At 43.6% G+C, this 21088-nt stretch overlaps 1 protein-coding gene across 1 annotated transcript in view; it reads left to right on the top strand.

Annotated features, from left to right (window-relative positions):
• Window positions 1–21088, top strand: part of LOC112215967 (synaptonemal complex protein 2) — a 61402-nt gene that overhangs the window by 13212 nt on the left and 27102 nt on the right. The window contains exons 17-35 of the mRNA XM_024375497.2: window positions 1739–1840; window positions 2070–2178; window positions 3521–3678; window positions 5654–5737; window positions 7695–7761; window positions 8027–8078; window positions 8208–8290; window positions 13588–14138; window positions 14413–14540; window positions 14887–14923; window positions 16728–16801; window positions 17112–17157; window positions 17511–17554; window positions 17873–17930; window positions 18117–18288; window positions 18763–18827; window positions 19128–19310; window positions 19653–19830; window positions 20617–20906. Of these exons, the coding sequence (XP_024231265.2) occupies window positions 1739–1840; window positions 2070–2178; window positions 3521–3678; window positions 5654–5737; window positions 7695–7761; window positions 8027–8078; window positions 8208–8290; window positions 13588–14138; window positions 14413–14540; window positions 14887–14923; window positions 16728–16801; window positions 17112–17157; window positions 17511–17554; window positions 17873–17930; window positions 18117–18288; window positions 18763–18827; window positions 19128–19310; window positions 19653–19830; window positions 20617–20906 (2481 nt within the window). The remainder of the gene's footprint in view (window positions 1–1738; window positions 1841–2069; window positions 2179–3520; window positions 3679–5653; window positions 5738–7694; window positions 7762–8026; window positions 8079–8207; window positions 8291–13587; window positions 14139–14412; window positions 14541–14886; window positions 14924–16727; window positions 16802–17111; window positions 17158–17510; window positions 17555–17872; window positions 17931–18116; window positions 18289–18762; window positions 18828–19127; window positions 19311–19652; window positions 19831–20616; window positions 20907–21088) is intronic.

The following is a 21088-nucleotide window of genomic DNA, read 5'->3' as shown; positions in this document are numbered from 1 at the left end:
TCAGCGCCTCTTCAACCTCAGGAGGCTGAAGAAATTCGGCTTGTCACCAAAAGCACTCACAAACTTCTACAGATGCACAATCGAGAGCATCCTGGCGGGCTGTATCACCGCCTGGTACGGCAACTGCTCCGCCCACAACCGTAAGGCTCTCCAGAGGGTAGTGAGGTCTGCACAACGCATCACCGGGGGCAAACTACCTGCCCTCCAGGACACCTACACCACCCGATGTCACAGGAAGGCCATAAAGATCATCAAGGACAACAACCACCTGAGCCACTGCCTGTTCACCCCGCTATCATCCAGAAGGCGAGGTCAGTACAGGTGCATCAAAGCTGGGACCGAGAGACTGAAAAACAGCTTCTATCTCAAGGCCATCGACTGTTAAACAGCCACCACTAACATTGAGTGGCTGCTGCCAACACACTGACTCAACTCCAGCCAATTTAAAAATAGGAATTGATGTAAAATATATCACTAGCCACTTTAAACAATGCTACTTAATATAATGTTTACATACCCTACAGTATTAATCTCATATGTCTACATATATACTGTACTCTATATCATCTACTGCATCTTTATGTAATACATGTATCACTTGCCACTTTAAACTATGCCACGTTGTTTACATACTCATCTCGTATGTATATACTGTACTCGATACCATCTACTGCATCTTGCCTATGCCGTTCTGTACCATCACTCATTCATATATCTTTATGTACATATTCTTTATCCCTTTACACTTGTGTGTATAAGGTAGTAGTTTTGGAATTGTTAGTTAGATTACTCGTTGGTTATTACTGCATTGTCGGAACTAGAAGCACAAGCATTTCGCTACACTCGCATTAACATCTGCTAACCATGTGTATGTGACAAATAAAATTTGATTTGATTTGGAGCAATATGCCATCCGATCTGGTTGGCGCTTAGTGGGACTATCATTTGTTTTTTTAACATGACAATGACGCAACACAGGTTGTGTAAGGGCTATTTGACCAAGAAGGAGTGATGGAGTGCTGCATCAGATGACCTGGCCTCCACAATCACCCGACCTCAACCCAATTTCGATGGTTTGGTATGAGTTGGACCACACAGCAACCAACAAGTGCTCAGCATATGTGAGAACTCCTTCAAGACTATTGGAAAAGCATTCCAGGTGAATCTGGTTGAGAAAATGCCAAGAGTGTGAAAAGCTTTTTAACACTTTTTTGGTTACTACATGAATCCATATGTTTTATTTCATAGTTTTTATGTCTTCACTATTATTCTACAATGTAGAAAATAGTAAAAATTAACAAGTAGGTGTGTCCAAACTTTTTACTGTTGATGTATATATTTTTTTACTTTGCCAAGCACCACAGCCTAATGGGGTATTTATTTTAGCTCTAGATTGCAGGAAATAGCAGTTACATGTGTTTAAAAACTACCTGGCTAGCCAGCCTTTCTAGAGAGAGCATTGCATTGTGCGGATTTCCACAACAATTTTTGTGTTGCTCCCTAACTTATAACGGCGAAATGCAGAAACAAATGGCATATTTGCGTTATTTAACAATGTAAATCAGAGGAATTAGGGGTTTTGAGTGAGTTTTATTCCTTGAATATAAAACAGTATTGGTGTTCCAACACACAGCAAATGTCTTCCAACCACCATGCATACCAATGTATTTGCGCTATGTGATTGCATTGCCTGGGAAATGTTAGGAAGTGAGACTGACAGACAGTCATATCCAAACAGGCTCTTGTTCCCGAGAGTCAGATGTCCCCCGACGCTGACATGGAGAGAGAGAGGGACAGTGTCCCCTGTCTGCTACCCCCTCGCCCCTCTGGACCCTTACAGGTGGCTGATAACTAGCTAGTTACTTCCCAGTGGTTATCTGAGTTAGCAGGAAATCATTGCTGGTGTGGAGTATTTAATGCCATGTAAAGCTTGGCACAGTGTACTACTGTAAGTGAACAAAGACTGCAGAACACCAGTTAGTACATACCATTGGTGGCTTGTGTGATATTCTAACTGAGTATGGTCTTATAATGAAATGCACACATACACACACTGTTTGTTATCCCAGATGGTGACTCCAGCCAAGAGGAGGGTGTCTGAGTCCAGCACGTTCATCACCAGCAGCGGAGGAGGGAGGGGGACAGGAGCCAGCCCCTTTAGCGTTGTTATGGCAGCATGTGGGTACCCCTCACAAATGTATGTAGACACTCCTTCAAATTAGTGGATTCTATTTTTTTCAGCCACACCCGTTGCTGACAGGTGTATAAAATCGAGCACACAGCCATGCTATCTCCATAGACAAACATTGGCAGCAGAATGGCCCGTACTGAAGAGCTCAGTGACTTTCAACGTGGGACCGTCATAGGATGCCATCTTTCCAAGAACACCTGCCCTGATAACTGTAAGTGCTGTTATTGTGAAGTGGAGCAACAACGGCTCAGCCTCAAAGTGGTAAGCGACACAAGCTCACAGAATACGATCGGCGAGTGCTGAAGCGCAAAGTGCATAAAAATCGCCTGTCCTCAGATGCAACAATCACTACCGAGTTCCAAACTGCCTCTGGAAGAAAGGTCAGCACAAGAACTGTTCGTCGGGAGCTTCATGAAATGGGTTTCCATGGCCGAGCAGCCGCACGCACACGAGCCTAAGATCACCATGCTCAATGCCAAGCTTTGGCTGGAGTGGTGTAAAGCTCGCCGCCATTGGACTCTGGAGGATTGGAAATGCTTTCTCTGGAATCACACTTCACCGTCTAGCAGTCTGATGGACAATAAGGGTTTGGTGGATGCCAGGAGAATGCTACCTCCCCGAATGCATGGTGTCAACTGTAAGGTTTGGTGGAGGAGGAATAATGGTCTGTGGCTGTTTTTCATGATTCGGGCTAGCGCCCTTAGTTCCAGTGAAGGGAAATCTTAACGCTACAGCATACAATGACATTCCAGATGATTCTGTGCTTCCAACTTTGTGGCAAAAGTTTGGGGAAGGCCCTTTCCTGTTTCAGCATGACAATGCCCCCCAGCACAAAGCAAGGTCCATACAGAAATGGTTTGTCAAGATCGGTTTGGAAGAACATGACTGGCTTGCACAGAGCTCTGATCTCAACCCCATCGAACACCTTTGGGATTAATTGGAACGCCGACTGTGAGCTAGGCCTAATTTCCCGACCTCACTAATGCTCTTGTGGCTGAGTGGAAGCAAGTCCCCGCAGCAATGTTTCAACATCTAGTGGAAAGCCTTCCCAGAAGAGTGGAGGCTGTTATAGCAGCAAAGGGGGACCAACTCTATATTAATGCCCATGATTTTGGAATGAGATGTTTGACAATAATGTGTCCTCATACTTTTGGCCTGTAGTGTACATCTGCCTCAACCTAAATAGAGTGGAATAGAGTAAAATGGAACACTACTTTGTTATTTAGTTCTGCTGAAAGCGATTTGTCTTTTTGCTTTCTCTTTGTTGAATGGTGTGTGTGTCTGTGTGTTTTTAATGTTGCACTTTGATGGATTCCCCTCCTACTTTAGCCACTCCCAGAGGCAGCAGGCCCAAAGTGAAGCCGGCTATAGAGCTGGTCAGGTCGTGTGAGAGGCAAGGCCAGTCGGGCCTGGGGGAGCTGAGGACGGCCAAACCCCACTACAACGCCGCCCCTGGCATTACACTGAGCCACAGCAGGAGCGAGCAGGTGCTGAAGGACTTACCATAGAAATGGAGTTACATTTACATTCATGCATAAATTACAGATATACAGTGCCTTAGGAAAGTATTCAGACCCCTTGACTTTTTCCACATTTTGTTTCGTTATAGCCTTATTCTAAAATGGATTGAGACATGTTTTTCCTCAGCAATCTACAAACAATACCCCATAATGATAAAGTAAAAACAGGCTTTTAGACAGGAGAAATACCTTATTTACATAAGTATTCAGACCCTTTGCTATGAGACTCGAATTTGAGCTCAGGTGCGTCCTGTTTCCATTGATCATCCTTCAGATGTGTCTACAGCTTGATTGGAGTCCATCTGTGGTAAATTCAATTGATTGGACATGATTTGGAAAGGCACACACCTGTCTATATAAGGTCCCACAGTTGACAGTGCATGTCAGAGCAGAAACCAAGCCATGAGGTTGAAGGAATTGTCCATAGAGTTCGGAGACAGGATTGTGTCGGATTGTGGATTGTGTACTAAAAAATATCTGTAGCATTGAAGGTTTCCAAGAACACACCTCCATTATTCTTAAATGGAAGAAGTTTGGAACCAACAAGACTCGAGCTGGCCGCCCGGTCAAACTGAGCAATCGGGGGACAAGGGCCTTGGTCAGGGAGGTGACCTCTGTCAGGGTGATGGTCACCCTGACAGAGGTCTAGAGGTCCTCTGTGGAGATGGGAGAACCTTTCAGAAGGACAACCATCTCTGCAGCACTTTATGGTAGAGAGGCCAGACGGAAGCCACTCCTCAGTAAAAGGCACATGACATTCCGCTTGGAGTTTGCCAAAAGGCACCAAAAGACTCTCAGACCATGGGAAACAAGATTTTCTGGTCTGATGAAACCAATATTGAACTCTTTGGCCTGAATGCCAAGCGTCACATCACTACGTTGAAACCTTGCACCATCCCTACGGTGAATCATGGTGGTGGCAGCATCATGCTGTGGGGATGTTTTTCAGCAGCATGGACTGGGAGACTTGTCAGGGTCGAGGCAAAGATTAACAGAGCAAAGTACGAAGAGATCGTTGATAACCTGCTCCAGATTGCTCAGGAACCTCAGACTGGGGCGAAGGTTCACCTTCCAACAGGACAACAACCCTAAGCATTCAGCCAAGACATCACAGGAGTGGCTTTGGGACAAGACTCTGAATGTCCTTGAGTGGCCCAGCCAGAGCCGGGACTTGAAGCCGATCGAGCATCTCAGGAGCGACCTGAAAATAGCCTTGTAGCAATGCTCCCCATCCAACCTGACAGAGCTTGAGAGGATCCGCAAAGAGCAATGGGAGAAACTCCCCAACGACAGGTGTGCCAAGCTTGTAGGGTCATTCCCAAGAAGATTCAAGGCTGTAATCACTGCCAAAGGTAATGCAACAAAGTGCTGAGTAAAAGGTTTGAATACTTATGTAAATATGATATTTCATAATTTTGTTTTTGCTTTGTCATTATTGGGTATTTTGTGTAGATTGATGTGGAAAAATAACAATTTAATCAATTTTAGAATAAGGCTGTAATGTAGCAAAATGTGGAAAAAGTTAAGGCATCTGAATACTTTCCAAATGCATTTTATTTTATTGTATTTACTGTACTACTCAGTAGTGTCCCAATCCTAACTGGAGATGTGTGTAACTATTTTGTGTAACTGACAGTCAATCTCTAACTGTCAATGGGAGATTTGAGTAAAAATTCCAGATGCACTTTGCCATTACATAGATACTGCAATTCTCAACACATCGATACCAATGGGAGACTAAGTGAAAATTCAACTTAAATTTAAGTAAGGATTTGTCCCTTAGAGTAATGTACTTGAGACTAGGTGGAAGCTAAACCCTCCTGTAGCATAGGCAGGCAGCACTGAGGGGGAAGTCCTAACACCAACGCCAGTTGAAATATCTCGTATATGACAGAGTGGAAGTTGGGATTTGCTCCTAAAAGTTTATTATTTTTTTCCCCAGATGGATGCGGTGGTTGCTCTATCACAGAGCAAAGCTACCAAGCAGGACACCAGAGCTGGACCTGTGGCAGAGAAATACCGCAGGGTTGGTCTGGTCTTTCTCCTAACTGTTAGGAGTGGTAGTACAACGGATAGTAGTTTTTCATTGATAATCGTACTAGTAGCTGTAGCAATAGTTGTAGTAGGTATGTTCTAGGTAGCCTTGTCCATGCCAGAAAGGCTACTGTCCTCTGGGCCAATCTCCTGTTTCTGTAGCATGCGTCAGCTTTATGTACAAGTACACCGCCTGGACAGTACGCTCCTAATAGTAGTGACATTGCGATATTCCAACAATGGTAATATTGGAGTAATTATTATACATTTATAGCAGGGTTTCTGTTAGCCGGCAATTACCGGCTTTTGGCCCCCTAAAAATAAATGAAAACTGTTGCTGGCCAAAATGACCGGGAGGAAGAAAATCCCATTGCAAAATAATGCTTTTTATTCATTAATGGAAATTGATACACCGTGATCCATTGGATGCTAAAGAAATGAGCGCATGGAAGTCAAAGCCTATAGGCCAATGGAGCATTAGTTCTGTAACTTTAATTGCTCTTTCACACTGAGGATTGGTGATTATCAACGGGGAGATTGTTGGAACAATTTTCAAAATCGATTACGGTGAGAAACTATAGATTTAATACATCATTATTTGCCTCCCAAGTGGCGCAGCATCGCATTGCTTGAAGCGTCACTACAGACCTGGGTTCGATCCCAGGCTGTGTCACCACCGGCCGTGACCGGTAGTCCCGTAGGGCTGCGCACAGCGTCATTAGGGGAAGGTTTAGAAGGGGGGGCTTTACCTGGTTCATCGCGCTCTAGTGACTCCTTGTGGCAGGCCCGGGCGCCTTCAGGCTGACTGCGGTCATCAGTTGAACGGTGTTTCCTCGTTGGTACGGCTGGCTTCTGGGTTAAGCGGGCAGGTGTTAAGAAGCGCAGTTCGGCGGGTCATGTTTCGGAGAACGCATGACTTGACCATCGCCTTTCCCGAGCCCGTTGGGGAGTTGCAGCGATAAGACCAGATCGCAATTGGATATCACAAAATTGGGGAGAAAAGGGGGTAAAATACCCCCCCCAAAAAAAAATATATATATATATATACTGTGTATATATCATGTTTTAAATATTCTCATTTGCAGTGGATGTAAAAAATAAAATACAAAATCCTACATTTCTGTGCAGCAGGCGAGGTACTTCTATGTGTGCTCAGGCGCTTGCGCTCCATCGAAATAATCAGGACAGAGAAACCTGACACATACTCATTGCTTACATGGAGCACTCCAAACAAACAAAAAACAAATCTTGTAAATTATGGTTATGAAATAAACTAAAACTTCTTTCTCACAAGTGTAGCAGGTTGTGAACTCTGCAAACAACGTTTCCACTCCGAGAATGAGAATGATACATGACTGTAATTAATACATGCACCAACAGAAATGTGTATAACTAAATGATGGGTATATTTACTACTGGTGACATGTAATGGGGAATTGGTTAAAAAAAAATATCCACGGGCAAGCGATTCACACAATGAATGCGCAAGAATTGTCTTAACATTTTAAATTCTACTGAAGAAAAATTATACTCACACCCCCCTCTTTCTAAGTTTAACAGAGATTTGCATCTCTCTCACATATGGAACCGCTATCAGGTGCGCTGTTTTCCCGCAAATTGCATTTATTGGCTGCTTCCTTACTTGTTCTGTTAAGATGCATTATCATCATCTAAATCAGATTCTGTCATTTTGATCACCGTAGGTGGACGCCATAATGAGTTATGCACCCAATGCATATGGGTTCAGTAAATTCCTCAAATGGCTGGTAAATTAAAATCTTCCCGGTCAAGTTGTCCGGCGCCACATTATATATAGCTATGGTTGTAGTAGTAGCATCTGTAGTGGTAATTCTATAAGTCTATCATTATTAGTTGTAGCTGACTAACGAGGAGCAGTAGCAGGAGGTAGTAGCAGTAGTTTAATTATTGTACCGGTACTCGTCTTGCAGCACATCCCAGTGGACAAAGTGGTGGAGATGGTCCAAACTGACCAGGCAGAGGAAGAGGAGCTTCTTGGTACAGTTCCTTCACACTTTATATACTGTATACAATGACTGTGATATCTGGTTGTCCTAACTAAATTGAATGCACAGACTATTTAGTCGCTCTAGATAAGTGTCTGCTTAATGACAACATGGCATTTAAAAACAAATGTAGATAGGTTGTGACAGTCACTTGGGCATTCACATTTTCTCTGTAATACATCTCCCATAAATGTAACATAAATGTAATGACTGTAAACACACCGTTTATTTCCCTTTACCCTCATTCCATCTAACAGACAGCAGCATTGTCCCTGACTCCCAGCCTACCATGAAAACAGAGAGTACTATGTAAGTACATGGTCTCTGTCATTCAAATTACAATTGATTTAAAATCTGATTTTGAATCAGACATGTTTACTCATGGAGGAGCTTTTAGACCGTGTGTGCGTGCGTGCATCTCTGTGTGTGTTCGAACAGATTCTCCCACTGGAGGAAAGTGTCTGTATCTGAGATGCTGCTGCCGGTACAGAGAGGCTTCCAGAAGGCACTGCCCAAACCAGGTAATCTGCCCCAAGAACTTCCTCCTCCCAATCCCCTACAGTATTCTACAGTTATTTTCACAACATGTACAGGACCTATTTAGTTTTTTTTTTAAAGTTCAACTTTAAATAAATACTTTTAGAATTATAAAAATGTTGATAGGAATACAGTATGTAACTGAATTTAGATTTATGAGCATTTATGAGTAGGTAGTTAGGTAAGCTTTAGTAATCGCCTTACTAAATCCACACTCATCAAAAGACTCATAACAGTTGCTGCTATTACTGAAATGTCTCATGAGAACCATGCATGCACAGTGTCTCCAATAGACCTTATTCATGCTGCGGCCATTGTTGATTGACCGACCATGTTTAGCTTTTGCGGTGGTGTTCAAATGTAGGCTAAGTCGTTTTTGTTCTCCTTAAAATGATCACAAGTATTGCATCGTACATAGGCTACATCTTTGAAAACAGAAGTCTTTTAAAAAAAAAAAAAAAAAAATGTTTTATTTTTTACCCAAAGTGGATTTCTGTTTTTTCATTGAAAGGTGTTTATTGTTCTCTTGGTCTCATCAGAGCTTTTAAACATCAGAGCTTTTAAACAAAATTAAATATATATATATTTCTGCATGTGTCAGCACAGGGGACTCTGGATGTGGCTGCGTTATTGAGGTCATGTTAATCAGGTCTTTTGATTGAACTAGGGCTGGGCGATATAGCCCAAATATAATATTACGGTATTTAAAAAAGTAAATATAGACGGTATGACAGTATTATGTTTTTGAATAATAAAAGTTATATATTTGCTTTATCAAATCAAAATCATTTTATTGGTCACATACACGTGTTTAGCAGATGTTATTGCGGGTGTAGCGAAATGCTTGTGCTTCTAGCTCCAACAGTGCAGTAATATCTTAGAAGTAATATCTAACAATTACACAACATATACCCAATACACACAAATCTAGTGCAGTAGTGGAATTAAGAATATAAAAAATAAATGGACGAGCAATGTCAAAGCAGCATAGAATAAGATACAGTAGAATAGTATACAGAATATACATATGAGATGGGTAATGCAAGATATGTAAACATTATTAAAGTGACTAGTGTTCCATCTATTAAAGTGGCCAGTGATTTCTAGTCTATGTATATAGGCAGCAGCCTCTATGTGCTGGTGATGGCTATTTAACAGTCTGATGGCCTTGAGATAGAGACTGAAAAACAGCTTCTCGGTCCAGCTTTGATGCACCTGTACTGACCTCACCTTCTGGTTGATAGCAGGGTGAACAGGCAGTGGCTCAGGTGGTTGTTGTCCTTGATGATCTGTCTGGCCTTCCTGTGACATTGGATGCTGTTGATGACCTGAAGGGCAGGTAGTTTGCCCCCAGTAATGCATTGGGCAGACCGCACCACCCTCTGGATTGCGGCTGGTGCAGTTGCCGTACCAAGCGGCGATACAGCCTGACAGGATACTCTCGATTGTGCATCTAAAAGTTTGTGAGGGTTTTAGGTGACAAGCCAAATTTCTTCAGCCTCCTGAGGTTGAAGAGGCGCTGTTGTGCCTTCTTCACCATACTGTCTGTGTGAGTGGACTTTTTCAGTTTGTCAGTGATGTGTATGCCGAGGAACTTGGAGCATTCCACATTCTGCACTGCGGTCCCGTCAATGTGGATAGTGAGGTGCTCCCTCTGCTGTTTCCTAAAGTCCACAATCATCTCCTTTGTTGACGTTGAGTGAGAGGTTATTTTCCTAGCACCACACTCACAGAGCCCTCACCTCCTCCCTGTAGGCTGTCTCGTCATTGTTGGTAATCAATTCTACTACTGTTGTGTCATCTGCAAACTTGATGATTTGAGTTGGAGGTGTGCTTGGCCACATAGTCATGGGTGAACAGGGACTACAGGAGGGGACTGAGCACGCACCCTTGTGGGGCCCCAGTGTTGAGGATCAGCGAGGTGGAGGTGTTGTTTCCTACATTCACCACCGACCTTCACCACCTGGACTTCCCGTCAGGAAGTCCAAGACCCAGTTGCATAGGGCGAGGTTCAGACCCAGTGCCTTGACCTTAATGATGAGTTTGGAGGGTACTATGGTGTTGAATGCTGAGCTATAGTCAATGAACATTATTCTTACATATGTATTCCTCTTGTCTAGATGGGATAGGGCAGTGTATTGGCGATTGCATCGTCTGTGGATCTATTGGGGCAGTAAGCAAATTGAAGTGGGTCTAGGGTGACAGTAAGGTAGAGGTGATATGATCCTTGACTAGTCTCTCAAAGCACTTCATGATGACAAAAGTGAGTGCTACGCGGCGATAGTCATTTAGTTCAGTGACCTTTGCTTTCTTGGGTACAGGAACAATGGTGGCCATCTTGAAGCATGTGGGGACATTTATTAATCTCTTGAGGTTTATTCACTCTCTCCCTCTCTCCATTATCTCTCCCTTATTCTCTGTGCTGGCTAACACCTCGTCAGTAGCCCCAAGGCTCTCATTCCAATGCACTTCCTACATGATAAGCCATACATACTGTACTAATGCTTTGCGTACATGCGTTGGCCTAGGAGAATCTAGAACAGCCCCGCTCTGTTTTAACATGGGATTTTATGAGCTATGTCAAATGTGTACAAAAGTCTGCAATGATTAAAACGGTTACACGTTGATAGTCATAGTCATATGTAAAACATATTTATGCAGCGTTTGGCAACATGCATCTCCGACATCTATTACTGATTCATTCCTCAACTGAAGAATGAGGAAATTAGCAAATGATGGTGCACTGCGTTATTGTTTCATGTTAAAGACATGGCAGCTTATTGTAATGTATTGTAAAATGGTGAATTATACAGAAGTGTTAAGCCAAGATTCATGAAATATGATTTTATGAGTACAAAACTATCATTGAACAATTATATTATTCTATCCAACCTTGATGTGCTATTAACAGGACAATATACTCTAACTGAGTCCACTTTCTAACCACATCTGGATGGATCCATAACAAATTACTATGGGAATAAATATCACTGAATGACAGAAATATTGGAATAAAGTAGTCTAATGAGGGCAACAAATTGTTGCTTACTGGAACCCCCAAAGTCATCCAATTGTTATAATAGGATTTGAAGCAATAGTCTACCTGCGTGTGGTCAACTATTTCAGCACCATTTTGCACTGCTCTGAGACAAGCATGGGGACTGGTCTTGATAAATCAATGAGATTTTTATTTTCACTGAATCTCCATTTAGGGTTTTGGTTAGCCTACAATTAGTGTGTGGAATTGTTAGGATTATTTCTCTCTTCACTTGCAGTCACTTAGTAGCCTACTCCTGACCGGTGACGTTGTAGAGCGCCACATTTTCCTAACAGAAACCCTGAGGGTTTTGTTTTTCTTGGAATATTAAATAAACACCATAATATTAATCTAATTCATTAAGATGCATTTCTTAAAATCAATCCCATATACTATGTTCTTTCAAAAAAAGGTTTTAAATTCTCAAGTATAGCCAATATTAAAAACAGTCAAATTCTTCTCAAAGATACCCTCTGGTGGTCAAACTAGCACTAACTAGCATTAATGGCAGCAATAGCTGACACTTAAATAACGTGCCATAGAATTCTGCGGCAGCCCGAGACTTTTAAAGGAAGAACCACTGTAATGTATATACAGTACCAGTAAAAAGTTTGGACACACCTACTCATTCAAGGGGTTCTTTATTTGTACTATTTTCTACATTGTAAAATAATAGTGAAGTCATAAACTTTGAAATAACACATACGGAATCATGTAGTAACCAAAAAAAGTGTTAAACAAATCAAAATCGAAAATATATTTAAGATGTTAGATTCTTCAAAGTAGGCACCCTTTGCCTTTATGACAGCTTTGCACACTCTTGTCATTCTCTCAATCAACTTCATGAGGAATGCTTTTCCAACAGTCTTGAAGGAGTTCCCACGTTTGCTGAGCACTTGTTGGCTGCTTTTCCTTCACTTTGCGGTCCAACTCATTCCAAACCATCTCAATTGGGTTGAGGTCAGGGAATTGTGGAGGCCAGATCATCTGATGCAGCACTCAATCACTCTCCTTCTTGGTCAAATAGCCCTTACACAGCCTGGAGGTGTGTTTTGGGTAATTGTCCTGTTGAAAAACAAATTATAGTTCCACTAATAGCAAAACAGATGGGATGGTGTATCGCTGCAGAATGCTCTGGTACCCATGCTGTTTAAGTGTGCCTTGAATTCTAAATAAATCACAGACAGTGTCACCAGCAAAGCACATCACACCTCCTTCATGCTTCACGGTGGGAACCACACATGGAGAGATAATCCGTTCACCTAGTCTGCGTCTCACAAAGACACAGCGGTTGGAACCAAAAATCTCAATTTAGGATGTCCATTGCTCGTGTTTCTTGGCCCAAGCAAGTCTTTTTTTGTTGTTGGTGTCATTTAGTAGCGGTTTCTGTGCAGCAATTCAACCATGAAGGCCTGATTCACACAGTCTCCTCTGAACAGTGTTGAGATGTGTCTGTTACTTGAACTCTGAAGCAGTTATTTGGCCTGTAATTTATGAGGCTGGTAATTCTAATGAACTTATCCTTTTGCAGCAGAGGTAACTCTGGTTCTCCCTTTCCTTATGGCGGTCCTCATGAGAGCCAGTTTCATCATAGCACTTGATGGTGTTTGCGACTGCACTTGAAGAAACTTACCAGATTGACTGACCTTCATGTCTTCAGTAATAAATATGTTGAAATGGATCCAAATTCTGTTTCTTTCTTCAGTACTTTTTAAATAGGATAGATGGGCTATGGTATGGGTTGAATGTGGCAGTCTGCCTATAACCAGCCTGAGTAGGCCTATAACTGCATTCCTATTCTATTTAGAGTTTAGAGAAATCAATCTAATTGGAAATGAGCCATTATCAGGCTGGTTAATGTGATACATGTCTGTTGAATTTGATAAAATCCACCCGCCTCGGCCCCGCCCTACCTACTCACCCAGTCAGGAGCTGCAACTGCATTGCGGCCATGGCATACTGCATACTTTTTACTAAATGGTACATACTAAATTGTGTGCGACGATAAGTACATAGTATGCAGTTTAACTATGTAGTACGCTAGCATGGGTATTCGGACACAGACAATATCATTCGATTTGAAGAACTCAGAAGAACATTGCTCATGCATTTTTATTGCCGTCTGCCATGGTTTTAAAAGACGACCGTTCATTAGCTACCTGCACTAGCCGTTTATGTTAGTGTTCATCTGTGAATAAGGTCTACATTGAGGTTTTACTGAAAGTGTTTCTCTCCGGTCTCCAGAACTTGAGAACGTAGAGCAACAGGAGCGTCCGTCGTCTGCCCAGAGAGGTTCTGGGTCGGTCCCTGGGTCAGCAGTCAGCCACAAGCAGCTCCACGCCCAGCTCACCCAGCGCCTGGAGGAGGTCCTCCGCAAGAGGGACCGGGGTACTGGGCCCGAGGAGCGAGCTGGAGTCCAGATCAGAGTGCCTGAGGAGCGAGGTGGGCCACAGGACCGAGGGTCCCGAGAGCGAGCTGGAGCCCAGGGAGGAAGCGGGCCTGAGGAGCAAAGTGGAGCCCAGGGAGGAAGAGGGCCTGAGGAGCAAGATGGAGCCCGGGGAGGAAGAGGGCCTGAGGAGCGAGGTGAGCCCACTGGGAGAGGTGCCAAAGTGTCACGGCAGGATGCAGGAAGGCCTGGTCAGACCAAGGGGAAACCTAAGAGCCAGAAGTCTCAGGAAACTGAAGCCACCCCAGGGAAAGCCCCTGTCAAACCCACCCCAGCTAAAGATATACAGGAGAGGGCAACACCTAACTCCAAGGTTAAGGCCACTGGGTCAAACTCCAGTAAAGACAAGGTGAGGATATAGAGTGTTAAGAGCAATTGAATAGAAAATACCCCGTTTGAATACCCCGTCCCAGTCCGAGTTGGAGCTTCCTTATTAAATGGAGGCAGTGAACTGTAGCCAATGGGTTACACCTTGCTCCCTTGCTTTTGTACAATGGCACAGTAGTATAACCATTCCATAGCATTGGTCTATCAGTTTCTCAAGTTTAGTAGTAGTAATAGTATATTGGAGTTATAATAACAATAAAACACCCTTTCTCACATGTTCCCCTCATCCTCTGCAGAGAGAGGAGGTGGTGACGGGCACCATGATGAGGTTAATCTCCAGCCACTACGAGAATAGCACATCATCCACCACCATTAAATCCCCTGTAGAGTCTGTCCCTCGCTGGCCCCTTCCACCCACCAACAGGTACTGCAGCAACGGGTACTGCAGGAAACAAAACCAAGTGAACATATAACATGGTCGAATGATGTGCAGAAGTTTGGTCTAGCGCAGCGGTTCCCAAACATTTCCTTTCCGGGTACCATCAAATCACTGTCAAAAGCTCTTGAGGACAACCATTTGCAAATTCGTGTATATCTTTTAACAAAAAATGTAGAGTCAGTTTCATCAGAGAATGTAATAAAATGCCTATTACGGATGGATGTTAAACAATTTGCATTGTGAAAAGCACTACACACTCCCTTCCCCCAGAGACCTGGGTTCAATCCCTGGCTATAGTGTAATAATTACAATTTTCTTTCCTTTGTGGTAGATCTGTTTTGGAGAAGAGTTGGTTGCCGCCATCGATGGTGAGTGCCTGAGCTGTTGTTTTCTGATTGATAAACAGAATAAGTAATATTCAATTTAATTGTATGAATTTAGGTAGCAGAACGTGGTAGCAGACCGAACAGCTACCTCTGGTAAGAAGTGGGGTGGTGGTGTGTGTCTATTTGTCAATAACAGCTGGTGTGCGATGTCTAAAATTAAGGAAGTCTCAAGGTATTGCTCGCCTGAGGTAGAGTACCTCATGATAAGCTGTAGACCACACTACCTACCAAGAGAGTTTATCTATATTCTTTGTAGCGGTCTATTTACCACCACAAACCGATGCTGGCACTAAGACCGCACTCAACGAGCTGCATAAGGCTATAAGGAAACAAGAAATTGCTCATCCAGAAGCAGCGCTCCTAGTGGCCTGGGACTTTAATGCTGGCAAACTTAAATCCATTTTACCTAATTTCTACCAGCATGTCACCTGTGCAACCAGAGGAGGAAGAAGAAAAAAAACTCTAGACCAGCTTTACTCCACACACAGACACGTACAAAGCTCTCCCTCCATTTGGCAAATCTGACCATAATTGTATCCTCCTGATTTCTGCTTACAAGCAAAAACTAAAGCAGGAAGTACTAGTGACTAGTAATACGGAAGTGGTGAGATGACGTGGATGCTACGCTAGAGGACTGTTTTGCTACCCCGCAGATCCTCAACACAAGGGCCCGTCGGGTACGTGCTTGGTCCCCTCCTATACTCCCTGTTCACCCACGACTGAGTGGCCAAGCACGACTCCAACACCATCATTACGTTTGCTGACGATACAACGGCGGTAGGCGTGATCACAGACAACGGTGACACAGCCTATAGGGAGGAGGTCAGAGACCTGGCAGTGTGGTGCCAGGACAACAACCTCTCCCTCAACATGAGCAAGACAAAGGAGTTGATCGTGGACTACAGGAAAAGGAGGGCAGAACACGCCCCTATTCACATCAATGGGGCTGTAGTGGAGCGGTCAAGAGCTTCAAGTTCCTTGGTGTCCACATCACCAGCAAACTATGGTCGAAGCACACCAAGAAGGTTGTGAAGAGGGCATGACAACGCCTATTCTCCGTCAGGAGACTGAAAAGATTTGGTATGGGTCCCCAGATCCTCAAAAGTTCGACAGCTGCACCATCGAGAGCATTCTGACCGGTTGCATCACCGCCTGGTATGGCAACTGCTCGGCATCCGACCATAAGGCGCTACAGAGGGTAGTGCATATGGCCCAGTATATCACTGGGGCCAAGCTTCCTGCCATCCAGGACCTCTATCCTAGGCGGTGTCAGAAGAAGGCCCCAAAAAATGGTCGAAGACTCCTGTTGCCCAAATAATAGACTGTTCTCTCTGCTACTGCATGGCAAGCGGTATCGTAGGGCCAAGTCTATCTCCAAAAGGCTCCTTAACAGCTTCTACCCCTAAGCCGTAAGACTGCTGATCAATTAATCAAATGGCCACCTGGACTATTTGCATTGACACCCCCCTTTATTTTTACACTGCTGCTACTCGCTGTTTATTATCTATGCATAGTCACTTTACCCCTACCTACATTACCTCAACTAATCTGTACCCCCGCACATTGACTTTAATTTATTTAGTAAATATTTTCTTAACAAAAAAAACAAAAAAACTGCAATGATGGTTAAGGGCTTGTAAGTAAGCATTTCACAGGACGGTCTAAACCCGTTGTATTCAGCGCAAGTGACAAATACAATTTGATTTGGAGGATTTGTTAGGGTTGCATAAGACGTGTTTTCCCCTCATGCGTTCACAAGCTAGTGCCTGAATTCTCTCCCTCATAGGTGGGAACGGCAAAAGCCCAAGGATATATGAAGTCCTACACTAACTCCAAGAAGCCCTCTGCAGAACAACAAGGGTATTTATTTTTGTCCAGTTTCATTCAAATTCTCCCCATGCTGCAACACAACCAGTGTATCTTATATCTGATAAACCATGACAACTTGTCTGAAAAATGAATTTAGCTAAATCTATATTTCGGGGGATTTGATTAATCAGGAATTTTAATCAGGACATCCTCTATTCAAATATCATAGAAACTGACCTATTTTTTTAGACAAAATAATAATTGTTTTATTATTTTGTCCTGATCCCATGCCTAAAATGTTGATTCTTATTTCCTGTTTGTGAATGGTATTGTTGATTTCATCCATTGTTTCTTTGTGTAGAGATGACGTCTTTGCGTTCAAAGTGGATACATCTATGACCACTGGGGTAAATAAATATATATTTGATCTACGTAAATCCAATTAATGAATTAGGCCTACTATTTGTTAGCAGACTTGGGTTCAAATACCTAAGCTGTGCTGGTTTGAGCTTGCCTGTTGCAATGGAACCAATAGAAACATCCCCAAAGTGCAAACCCACCCACCTAGCACTCCAGGCAGGCTACAGCAAATACTTGAAGTATTTGAAAGATTTATAATAGCATTTGAACCCAGGCCTTTTCAATTGGTTCCATCGCAACAGGCAAGCTCAATCAAGCACAGCTTAGATATTTGAAATGATTCCATATAGTATTCTCATGCACAGGTGGATGATGGTTTCTAATTCTCTGCTCTCTTTAGGGGGAGGGGAAAATGTCCTCGGACACCTCTGCCATTGATAGCAGGTAGGAGCTATTTGAAGGCAGTACTCATTTGGTTACATCTGACTGGGGCTCTCTCAATTAGTCTTTCCTTGATTCCTTGTATCCTTTCTTCTCGCCTCTTTCTCAAAACTCATTGGAGAAGACATGGGGAGGGACCTTGTGGAGATTCTCTTACAATATGGTTGAGATGGAGGCAAGGAGATAGGATGTTAGGAATCAAGGACAGATTCATTGAGAAAGACCCTGGGTCTCATCTGTGTTGTAATAGTGTCTTCTACTGTTGCGGTAAATAATCCCTCATGTCAATGTGATGTGATTCAGTGCCGTTTTTTCCCCTAGTGCTACTCACAACTCCTGGGCATTCCCCAGCACTGCCAAGAAGGGCCAAGCAGTCAAGGTATGGAGGCAAACACTAATTGACACAATATGATGGGAGAACTTTTGAATGGAGAGATGGAGATTGTGTGTCGGGTGTGTGTCTCGGGTGTGTGTGTGTGAGACTATGTGTGCGCGTATGTATACATTTGTAAACCTGCGTATGTGTACCCATGTGTGTGTGCACCTCACTGAATTGTCGCTGCAGTCCCAGGTAGCAGCTCAGCGGCGCCACGTGAAGAAGCACCTGTTCAGCGACACAGACACAGACGCCATGATGGAGATCAGCTGGCTCAAAGAGTCCAGCAGGAAGCCCAAGCCCAAAGTGATCGACTACAGCCGTCAGCCCCGGCTCCACCCCCCTGCCCCCAACACCACATGTACGCTCACACGATACGTCACTTAACCTTTCCACACTACTGAGCCAAACCTAACCGAGCCAAGCCTAACTGTATTGGGCTGGCCTGGTTAAGCATCCACCATAGTTGCTGGAACTGTGCTGGAAATTTAAGGACAATGTGAAAAGAATAAATCCAAGCCAGCACTGTATGGTTTGGTCCTATAGTTTTAATCAGTCTGTGTCTGTTGCGTTGAGTGAGCTCACTAGTCAAACATAGCCTACACCCTTTTAATATTTTTATTTATTTAACTAGGCAAGTCAGTTAAGAACAAATTCTTATTTACAATGACGCCCTACTGTTGAACAGTGAGTTGACTGCCTTGTTCAGGGTCAGAACTACATATTTTTACCTTGTTAGCTCGGGAATTCAATCCAGCAACCTTTCGGTTACTGGCCCAACGCTCTAACCACTAGGCGACCTGCCGCTACCTTATCTCTCTCTTTTCTATTTTAGATGAGTCCCCAGACTTACCACCTAGCTCACCCAAGCCTGTGAAGGAGAAAGCCAAGCCAAAGAAGGTGAGACTGACAATCCAATGGTTTTAAATCAACGAGGGGTAATCTCAATGAGCTAGTGCACACTTCGGGTAGAAGGGATGGGGAATCGGAACCAGCCTTGTATCTTGAAACCTTAGAATCCAAAGTGAGTTAATCAACTTTTCATCCTTACTACTGCTCTGTTGCAACCTAGAAAAATGATTCCTAAAATGGGCTTCCCCATCCAAATCAATGGGTGAGTGATGGGTGGAATTGTACTTGTATGGTTGCATCAGTCAGCATTGCCTCTGTCGGCCACAGTGTGTCATGCTCGCCTTTCAGAAGAGACAGAGGGTGAAGGAGAGAAGTGTAGAGCAGAAAGAGAACAGTGGAGCGGCACTGGTGGCGGCAGGGACCAGTCAAGCAGCCAGGAGGCCCCAGAGAGCCGCCGCCACCAACGCCAAGAGCTACAGGGAGCCCGACAGCGCCAGCCAATCAGAGACTGAAGAGCCGCCAGCTCCTAAGGTCCTGCTTTCTTCCCTCACACATATGCCCTTTCCTCATGATTAGGCTCTATTACTGATTTAAATAGAATAATGAAATAAAGTATTCATTAAATAATATAGGCAATGTATCTCCGAGTTCACGTTATGCTTCTAGACATAATACTTTTTTGGTTGGTTGTAAGTAATAAAGGTGAAATCAGTTACATTGTTATATTTTAGTTTAGATGGCAGACTAAAATCAATCAGATCACAATACATTTAGTTGCAGTGGAATAAATAATGGATAGTTGTTTTTTTACCACTTTTTACATGACCAACTTGTAATAAAAGTATGTTATGGGATTATTTTCTCCCCCAACAGAAGCGCTCCATCGGACCAGCGGAAAAGATCGAAAAGGTTTGCCAAGAGGCTGTCGAGGTGAAGAAGAAAAAGGCAACCACCCCGGCCAAGGAACAGACGAATGTACCGAAAGAGTCTTCTTGGGCTGCCCGGCTGGCCTCTTTCAAACCTTCCCCGCCTGCCATCGAGAGGATGAGAGGTAAGGCAAACCCACGGCAAACCCAGCTCACCTACACCAACCAAGGACCAGTTGAAACTGGTTTTCACCTGTGTATTCTGTCCATATAATGATTCAAATTCTGTGGTTCTGTCTACAATCATTGAAAAAAAATTATCATATTGTTTTTTTGTTGGCACTACGCAATCGCTGGAAAATGTTCACTTATTCTCCTATTCATTGACATCAATGCATGACTAAGTGAAAATTGGACTTAGTTAGGATTCACCCCTTAGTTATTTATCCCTGGTGCAATCACTTTAAGAAACCTAAGGGCTTAATTCAATCTGTTGCACTGAAGATCAGCTCTGTAGTGCAATTTAAAGGTAATTTGCGATTGTGCCTACATATGCAGCGTTTACTGTGAATGCAGTCTCCGCCAACATGGGAACATTGACCTTTACATTTCTATTCGACAGTAGCGCAGGTCTTCAGGGCTACGGATTGAATCGAACGCTAACTTCAGTGTAGTACAGGGGTATTCAAATCTTACCCTGCGAAGTCCGAAGAAATGTTGATTTTCTGTTCTACCTGATAATTAATTGCACCGAGCTGGTATCCCAGGTCTAAATCAGTTCCTGATTAGAGGGGAATAATAATAAAAAGAAGTGGAACTGGCTTCAAGGTCCAGATGTGAATTTGAGGGGTGTAGTAGATATAAAACATATTTACTGTAAGTGGATGAGGAAAAGTATCTCTGTACTATTGACCTCGAATACCTTGGCCAGCTGTCTGAGCATCTGCGGTTGTGTTTTGACCCCCACATAGCTGCATCCGAGAGGTCGCTGATAGCCTTACCCCGGTCGCTCCTCACCCCTCTGGGCTCCCTGTCCGCCTCCCCTGCCAGCGGCCCCTCTTCACCCCTTGCCCTGGAGCTGCCCCCCGAACACCCTCGCAGCAGCGCGGGCTTCCAACCCTCCTCCTTCTACAGCGCCCCTGGGAGGAAGAGTGACCGCAAAGCTAAGGATCCCTCTCTCCCATCCCTCCCCTCTTTCCCATCCCTTACTCCCACTGGCAAGACTCCTGGCCTCCGCGCCCAGAGACCCAGTGCCTTAGAGGTAAGATTCAAGGCTGATACTGCACCAATGGGCCTTCTGACACATTTTCAAAAAATAATATATACAGTACCAGTCAGAAGTTTGGACAAAGCTACTCATTCCAAGGTTTGTCTTTATTTGTAAAAAAATATATATATTTTAAAAATAACATTAAAAAAAATGGTAGAATAATAATTGACATT

The sequence above is a fragment of the Oncorhynchus tshawytscha genome, linkage group LG16 (genome assembly GCF_018296145.1).
Source record: "Oncorhynchus tshawytscha isolate Ot180627B linkage group LG16, Otsh_v2.0, whole genome shotgun sequence".
Lineage (NCBI taxonomy): Eukaryota > Metazoa > Chordata > Actinopteri > Salmoniformes > Salmonidae > Oncorhynchus > Oncorhynchus tshawytscha.
Note: the sequence above shows the minus strand (reverse complement) of the source record. Positions and strands in the feature narration are given on the sequence as shown.